This window comes from Suricata suricatta, chromosome 4, assembly GCF_006229205.1.
Source record: "Suricata suricatta isolate VVHF042 chromosome 4, meerkat_22Aug2017_6uvM2_HiC, whole genome shotgun sequence".
NCBI classification, from domain to species: domain Eukaryota; kingdom Metazoa; phylum Chordata; class Mammalia; order Carnivora; family Herpestidae; genus Suricata; species Suricata suricatta.
Window position 1 is genome coordinate 28832103 of NC_043703.1, and position 9014 is coordinate 28841116.

At 43.5% G+C, this 9014-nt stretch overlaps 1 protein-coding gene and 1 long non-coding RNA gene across 4 annotated transcripts in view; one reads left to right on the forward strand and one right to left on the reverse strand.

Annotated features, from left to right (window-relative positions):
* LOC115289405 overlaps window positions 1-755 on the forward strand; it is an 84669-nt gene extending 83914 nt beyond the window's left edge. Inside the window, exon 4 of the long non-coding RNA XR_003907610.1 lies at window positions 191-755. This is a non-coding gene — a long non-coding RNA (uncharacterized LOC115289405). The remainder of the gene's footprint in view (window positions 1-190) is intronic.
* Window positions 1-9014, reverse strand: part of SLAIN1 (SLAIN motif family member 1) — a 55993-nt gene that overhangs the window by 13029 nt on the left and 33950 nt on the right. For 2 of the 3 annotated variants that reach the window (XM_029936567.1, XM_029936569.1), the window contains exons 3-5: window positions 5582-5731; window positions 4270-4419; window positions 1702-2043 (exon numbers count right to left, since the gene is read on the reverse strand). In XM_029936567.1, coding sequence (XP_029792427.1) covers window positions 1702-2043; window positions 4270-4419; window positions 5582-5731 — 642 coding nt within the window. The remainder of the gene's footprint in view (window positions 1-1701; window positions 2044-4269; window positions 4420-5581; window positions 5732-9014) is intronic. The other variant, XM_029936568.1, reaches the window with a different exon arrangement.

Genomic DNA, 9014 nt, shown 5'->3' on the forward strand with positions numbered 1-9014 from the left:
TTTCAAAGTTACCATTCTTATTGTGCAACTTTGTTCAACTAATATTCCATGGTAACAAATGAAGGGTCAGTTATCTGAATCATATATTTTTTTAAAAGGCGGGTGGGAGGGGACACAGACACTCATGATTCACTTTCTCAGCACTTTTCCTCTTGGTGACGCAAGGATCGTTATTTCACTTCTTCCTTAGGTTGGGAGCGTGTGTGCCAGATGACCTGATGTGAAATCATACCTAAGTTTTCCAAGAAACACAGGTGTTATTTGCCCACATTTTATAGCCAACAGAAGCAACGTTTATGGACCCGGGAGACCCATGGAAGACGGAAGTGCTGGGACAAGTGGACTCCAGAGTCCGCTCTCTCAACCACGAAGTTCACCGGCCACAAGTCCAGTCCAGAAACCCGCGGCCATACTCGGTTTTCCGTCGTACGTGGAGACCAGGCCTTTTAGGAAGAACAAAACGGCCCCAGGTGGACGCCGAGCTGTGGGACGTCTCCGCGTTCCTTCTACGAGTCCTCACACGCCGCTCCGGCGAGCCTGAGCCTCTGCGTGGTGGCGCTCAGCGCACGGTAACCGTCTCAGGCCGGGCAGGCCCGGGGCACCCGGGCTCTGAGGCTCTGACACCCGACAACCGTCAGAGCCACGACTCCAGGTGTCCTTTTCCTCCATCTTAAAATAGGCAGACTTTGCATCATGCATGTGAAATACACTGCTTTTCTCACATTATGAGCTTTAATACATTAGTTACCACAACATTCCTTAGCTGCCACTTTTTTCTTTTACATTTGAAATCTAGAAGTACTAAAAGAGAAATTATGACTACAATGTTCGGTATTTTCAAATGATCTCTCAGTCAGCATGAATGAAACAAGCACAGAAGAAGGAAAGGTAAAAACCAAAAACATGACAACAGGTGATCATGGAAACAACTTGTATTTGGCCCTGCAGTCCTCTTAAATAAGCTGCTCTCTCACTTCTGGGCCCAGCGTAGAGAAATGGTGCTATATAAGAATTAAGAGCTGTAACTACAAATATGGTTTATTTCTCCATATCATACCGTACCTCCTGGACTGGGGAAGAAAGACTAACGGTGGAGACGGAGAAAGCATAAAATACACAAGAGAATGACACGTACTCTGACCCACCACGTTGACAACGACACTGGGGCAGATCAACTTCCTGTTACCATGCCAAGTGTCAGCCTCCGTATCCCTCCTGGTACACAGACCTTACTTCCAGATGTCAGAGGGAAAGACACAGCCAGACTTGCTCTAAATCTGGACGTGCGCAAGCATCACCCTCCTTGCTCCCCACTCGTCCCCGCACGCCGGGGGCAGGCAGCGCGAGACGGAGGTGGTGGGAGACGAAACACAGCTCCGTGTGCCGGGCTCCACGGAGCTCCACCTGCCGTCCTGCCCCTGAGCCAGCACCCACGTAAAGGTGCCCCGCATGCTCGACTCGTTCTGTGCTGGCCACATCGTGGTGGTTTTCCTGAAGCTATAAATCTGCCGTTCTGGGACACATCACCAGAAACTGGTCAATTTTAGATTTAAACTCAGACCAAACTGGTATGTTCCTTAACACATACTTAATAAGTCTGGGAAACATTTACCAATTATTTATATTGGCCTTAAAACCATTTCTTGGCCATATATGAAAGCTCAAAGCACATTAAATACCGAAGGACACATAGTAACCTACCTCCATTGGTCCTATTTGGTTGCTGATCTGGAGTATGGGCTTGAGGTGAATAATACTGTTGCTGCTGGTAATTATTCGAAGGGAGATACTGGGAACTGGGGCTCCTCCTACACTCCCGGATGCTGGAGAAAGTCTGTGAGTGGGGAATTCCTCTTTGGAAAGGTGAACACCGTGGAAGACGAGGCTGAGGTGGTGGCAGATGATCAAATTCCTCCTCGTCCTCCAGACTGAATCGATCGTATTCCTGATCACTACAGGTCCCTTTTTTTCCTGAACTCAATGACACACTGGAACTATGTCTGGACACAGATGCTGAAGTGGATGCGTAATCTTGCCTGAGACCTGTGACAAACAAGAAATAGTATTACCTGATGAGACATTTCAGTCAAGCAAAAATTAAGTTGCAATTAAGTATCAGAAGAAAATTTGTGCCAAATAATTCAAATGAAGACTCATTATCTTCTTCATAGTTTGTTAGGTCCCAAGAAAACAGATACATTAACCTACCAATCAGATGTCGAAGATTAAACTATCCTGTTCTGCAAAAAAAAAAAAAAAATTGCCCCAATTCAAATTAAGAAGAAATACACTGCTACAGTTCATCAATCAGTGTCTGTCAATTTCCCCAAATGATTCCTTATGAAATCTGGAAAGATACTTAGGAAAAGCTACTCATCATCATTATGAATAGTATAAGTTAGACAACTACAATCCAATCTGCCCGGGGAGGGGGGACTCCTGCTCCCCACCCCAGCTTTCAAAGTCAAAGCAAAGTTCAAACCCTGGGGTACAAATATTTTCTAACAAGGTCACCTCTCTGTTCTATTTGTTACTAATAGTATCTTTTTCAAAGCACACAGACACTCAATACTTCAATAGTTTTGGGTTATCCTAAATGAAAACCACCTAAAAATAGTCAAACTGGAAGTTTCTAGTTATTCCTCTCCTCTCATCACCAATACCATAATTTTTTAAAGCAGTCTCTCCCTGGGGCACCTGAGTGGCTCAGTTGGTTGAGCATCCAACTTCGGCTCAGGTCATGATATCTCAGCTTGTGAGTTCCAGCCCGCGTCAGGCTCTGAGCCTGCTTCAGATTCTATGTCTCCCTCTCTCTCTCTGCTCCCCCCCATTCACATTCTGTCTCTCTCAAAAATAAGCATTAAAAAATAATAATAATAAGGTAGTCTCTCCCTGACTAGCTTCTGAAACTGACATTGTCTAGTCACATATTTTCAGAAAGCGTTACTGTTATTTTACTATTCCTAAATGGTAACATAAAACAATCACTTTCCCCATCTGAATGGATCCCATTAAATTCTCCATAGGAATCCCATGTTTCTCACAGTAGCCCTGACTAATTACAAAAGCAGAAAGTTGTTGTGCTTGATAAATGATACTTGGCTGTTTCTACTTATGTTGACCTGAAAGGATAAAACTCCAAACCAATTCTAGCCAGTTCTGTGATCTACATCTTACTGTGCCTTTAATACCCTTGTGGTAGTTCACTCCTAGATTATTTCTTAATGTTTCTGCAGAACCAATGATAAACTCTCCCATCGCCAATGATCTTCTCTTCCATGATTATTTATTCTGAGTTTATCAATGCATTTTAGTTGAACTGATTTTAAGATGAACTATAGTTCATAAAGAATTCATAAATTCTAAGAAAGAATACTGAGGGACCCTTGTGCACTTTACCCGATGTCCCCCAATGGTAGCATTTTGCAAAATTATAAAATGGCAACCAGGATATTGTGACACAAACCCAACCTGTTTTGATACTTTCAGTTTTACTCACGTATATGGAAGTATTAAGTTCTATACAGTTTTACCACCTGTACGATCAAATATGCACCACCAGTGTCAAGACACTAAACAATTCCCAAACTCCAAGAACACACAAATCCCTCTGTTGCCCTTTTTCAACCACGCCCCTCCTTCCTGAGACCCCACCCCCATCTCTGACCCTCATCAGTCACCACTCTGTCCTCCATCCATAGAATGGTCTCACTCGAAAATGTTATATAAGTGGAACTGAACAGAATGAAATCTCTTGGGATCATCTTTTTTCACTCGGCAGAATTCCTGGGAGATTCACCCAAGATGCTGCCTCTTACTGCTGAGCAGTGCCCCCTGGTTTGGGGGCACCTCTTGAAGGACTTCTGAGTTCATTCCAGTTTGGGGCTGTTACAAATAAAGCTGCTATGAACATTCATGTGTAAGTTTTTGTGTCAAAACAAATCTCCAGGCCTCTAGGACACTTGCCCAAGACTGCAACTTGCTGGGGTCTATGGAAATGGCAATTTGGTTTGTTTAAGAAACAGTAACTGTACCAGGAATGTCTTTATATTCATGCATTATGACCAGAGTGTGTATGTCCTGACCCCTCACGATGCCCATGAGAGCCTGAGAGGCACGAGCGGGCCCATCTACAAGGCAGGGTAGGCATGAGAAGAAGAATCTAATGTTTACCCAGTACCCGGGGAGATCCGCCTAAGCCTCCCTACCCCTCACATTTCAGGTAGAAGCCTCTAGTTTAAGAAGTTTCCTACTTTAAAAAGAACCTACTTTCCTCTTGGAGACGAGCCATGATCTGGACATCAGTGAGATCCTGCAACTTATATCCCATGGAGATAGAGTCATCTTCCAGTTCTGACGTGCTCAGCTCACTGTCTATGGATGACTGGGGACTGAGAGGGGAGCCCCGGGAGGCGTAGCCTGAAAAGCAGAGGAAACGGGTGTATTGTTTGGTCTGAAGAACTGACATGGACATAATTCTTTACAATTCCTGTATCAAGTCAGCAGTTTTTTCCTATTTTCATAATGCCACCAAAGAGTGACCGACATGTCATCATTTAATGGTGAGACAATATGCACATCCTTCACGTGTTCATGATTCACATATATGTTTTCAATTCCAATTTTCACAATTTAAAAAAAAATCACTCTGTACTATACCCAAAAAAACCCCACAAAACATTAAGAGGGAAGACTGAATTATGGTTTTTACCACATTAAAAAATATACATATATATATATATATCACCAGTGTTGAAATCTATATCCCATTGGGTAAGTATATATCTAAAAACATTATATAAGAATACTTAGTTCCATGTTCACTTTTGATTAATAATCAGATATGCTTGTCTCTAGTAGTAACTGATTATAAATTTGAAGATGAAACTATAATCTGGTCCGTTTTTCAAACAGGTGTAAACAGTGCTATGAATGAATATGGACATCACACGTAAAAGGCTCCCATATACCCTCGGAAGCATATATAAAACCTTAGTAATGGAGGGTCCAGTACTCTCAGGAGATGGGCGGCCACCCACAAAGGTAAAAAAGCAATGGCTTGGGTAAAAGAAAGAAGGAAGAAAGGACCCGAAGGGAGAAAAACTGTAGGAATGGAATCACACCAATGCTGAGACAAATAAAGAAATGGCGAGAATGTCATCTCATAAAAAGCTACTATGGCTTTTTTTTTTTCCCCCTACGGAGCCCTGGCTTAATAAAAAGCTGCCAGAAAAAAATAACATTTTAAAAACTAGGACACATAAGGCGTATATTCCTGAGTCATAATAAAAACACTTGAATTGTGTTCCACATTTAATTTTAAAAGCACGCTAGGCAGTTGGAAACCTAACTATACACGTCCAGGTTTGCTGACAGGAACACCACCTGTTACACACACGTGAGAGCACATTCCTGGTGCTCAAGCACACATTAAGGCTGGCCTTCTCTCTACCCCAAGTAAGCGGGCAGCGCACGCTCTCCATTTCAAGACTGCCCTCCACTTTTCACGAAGGGAGGTCAGTTAAGTTGTTCTGGTGACTGAATGACAAAGCAAGAGCTGGTCAAGAAGTTGAAATATTACCTGTTCTTTCAGGTGTTAGTATTGCTTTATTTGAGGTTTTAGAGAAGCTGGGAGTATTAATGCCATTGCTATAAGGGCTGAGTCTGGCGACAGGACTATAAGGAAGAGCCAGGGAGACATTTGAAGAGAAGAGACTCCGCCATCGGCTAGCTGTCACAGAAGCAGAAAATAACAGCAGCAGTTAGCTTTCCGGAAGCACATGCTGATTCGTCAGGAGGAGAAAGGGAAGACGTTAAAAAAAATGAAAAGACAAAGCAACTTTTCATAAGGATATCTTAAATGACTTCCATTTGTCGAAAGTGAAAATACGTAATTTGTGAATTAGGGCCCTGCTGATACGTTCATTTAAGAATTAGTATTCAGCTGATTAAAGCCAACACGCCTGTGTAATAATGAAAACTTGTTTTGAATTTCTACATTAGAAATGTTTTCCGTTTCCTATATCTGCACAAGGTTTTAAGTGTTTTATAATAATACAAACGTTCAGTGTCCAAAAAAGCTCAAGCTTAGAAATTGTGGGGAAGGAATGTTACTATTAACTATACACAGTCCCGTATTTTTTCCTAAGGTTAATTTTCAACCCATTTAATATCAGAAAATATTGATCAAAAAATATTTAAGGAAACCTATTCTTGGCTTACAGGACAAACTTAAAGGGACTATTGCATTTCTGAATGGCCCTGAGTCCACAGCAAGGTTTATGGAAAAGCAACACCAAATCACAGAAGGATACAAAATTTAATGACAGCTATTTTTGATGGTAGGTGTAAGAGAGCAACATGTGAATTGTTGGGATTTTTTAAATAAAAAATATTTTCCAAATCTTGTGTACTGAACATGTATTACTTGTGTAACATTTAAAGGTAGGATTACACATACTATTACCTTAGTACTTTAAAGTAAGGAACAACAAGGAATTTTACCTGCAATGGGCAAATGATCTAATCCTTCTTACATTACTTCACCTGACAGAATTAAGGTATTTCCCTCCACCCAAAGTGCCAACCCCTGCTACTTCCTAGCTCTTGGGATCATGCAAAAGACCTCAGAACTGTAAAAACTTGAGTTAGTCACAGGAACCCCACATACTCTTCCCTCAAGGGATACAGATTACTGTGCTAGGCAAAATTTACTCTTTTTTAAAAAATAATTAATGTTTATTTATTTTTAAGATCAAGAGAGAGACAGACAGAAAGACAAAGAGACACAACGTGAGTGGGGGAGGGTCAGAGAGAGAGAGAAGACAGAGAATCCGAAGCAGGTTCCAGGCTCCGAGCTGTCAGCAGAGAGCCTGACACGGGGTTCGAACTCACAAACCACAAAATAATGGCCTGAGCCGAAGTCTGACATTTTACAGACTGAGCCACCCAGGAACCCCAAAAATCCATTCTTCCAGAAAGCCATCACTTAGACATGGACTGATAAACAAGACAGGAGGGGACAGATAACAGAGAGGAGGTCAAACTTCACATAAAGCAGGAAGTTGGACTGTATGTGCCGGAAACCTGGCCAAACCTGAAACGGCAAGTATGGAAAGGAGTGCCCTGACACGCAGCCCCAGACCACTCCTAGTGAGCACCACTAATGAGCTGAGGAGGGCTTCAAACTGGGCAGGGCGGCTGAAGGGACAGACACGAGGGGACGTGGGCAGTCGAGAGAATAATCTACTTCAAAATGGGAATTCTGAAGATCCTTGCAAAAATTACCAAGGTTATTTCAAAGAGCAAAATGATTCCTCTTATCTCAGCAAGAGTTGTCCAGGTAAGTTCCATCCCATCCCAACAATTCATGCAAAACAGCTCTTCCTCCTGTAGAGGAAAGGGACAAAGACGCGGCATTCACAAGGATCACACTTTCCAGAATTCACCAGTGTCCCGAAGGGGACCCTGCAGCGTCGCTCCTGAGTGACAGCAGTCACCTCACCGACCCAGCCTGTAATTAAGTCTGAGCTCTTCCCAAGCTCTGCCCGAGCGGAGACCCACGGGGCTGCCATTCCCCATCCCGTTAACTTCTAGACACAGAAACTCGACCCCCAAATACACTGCAAAACAAGGACTTAATCTGCAACACACATGAGGTAGTCGCTCTCACACCTTCAATCTCTAGGACCCAAAGTTTCTCATCAAAATTCTATATTAAAAAAAAAAGATCAATAGCTCTTTGTGACTGCTAACTTGCTTAACAGAGGATGTCTGATCACTTGCCAGGCAAATCACAGTCACTGCGCGCTCTCACCCACAGATGCAGGCGGCGACGCATCCCAAGTAAACAGCATTCATTACTCTGCACAATAAGGACTGTGACCCAGCCTCCCGGCACAATGGCACAGTGATTGTGGCGATGACAGCAAGATCCCAACTAAGAACACAATTAGCATCTATTGCAAGAAAGAATGCTCTACATTGTCCTTTGGCTCAGAGGCTTTTAAGAAGAGGGAGGAGAATTATCGTGGGGAAGCTAACAAAACAACAGCTTCAGACCAGGACCCGAGGCTTTGGTGGAGGAAGACAGGAGAAAGGAGAGGAAGCCAGCACATCCTACTTATTCTTCACTATGGAGCCGAAGAATTGGAGGAATTGTAAGAAGAAGCATTTTTATTTTTTATTGTTAATTTTTTGTGAGTAAAATTCTACTTCCCAGCGTGGGGCTTGAACTCGCAATCCCAAGATCAATAGTCACATGCCTTGCCAACCGAGCCAGCCAGGTGCCTCAGGAAGCATTTCTATAGAGGGTAAACCAAAAGAACCTACTAGGGCAATTTTATCTTTTTCAGTCAACTAAACTGAATGGATTTTTCATAGGAGGATGTTATTTGAGAGGCTCAGTGACGACTGAAGTGACCCTAAGAAAGGAGTAAGACAACGTTGCTAAAGAAGAAAATGGGAAATAAAGTTCTGTGTGCTTACACGCCACTGCAAAGTTCCACCTGCTAAGAAGAGGGCTTCTCACACTTGGATGAGGCATGGCCTACGTATCTTCCTGATCTACCTGAAGCCCTAGAACAGCAGAGTGGGGCCCAAACACCAGGACACCCTGAAGATTTTCATTCCCAAATGCCGTCAGTTGGATGGGCTCCCAGGACACTCCATGCATGCTCGCTGAAGTCCTACTGCAACTTCCTTAACCACGATGCTCGTCACCTCGCTCCAGATGAAGGCCATCTACCCCTCAACCAACCTGTACCCCCGCACTGTCCCTGGTGCGCCCACTCTAAACACAGGGACCAAAGCAGTACTGCAGTGGCTTTCCACGGCACACAGGATCTAGAAGGCACTCCGGGTCACCCCACAGGACCCTTCCCCACTGCCATGCCCTCCTGCCCACCTCTAGGGCTTTCTGAACTTCCTTGCTAACACGCCTGTGCTGCAAAACCTTCGATGTTGCCCCCATGATCCAACAAGCACCTGCTACAGAAATAAGTGTGATAAGGTGT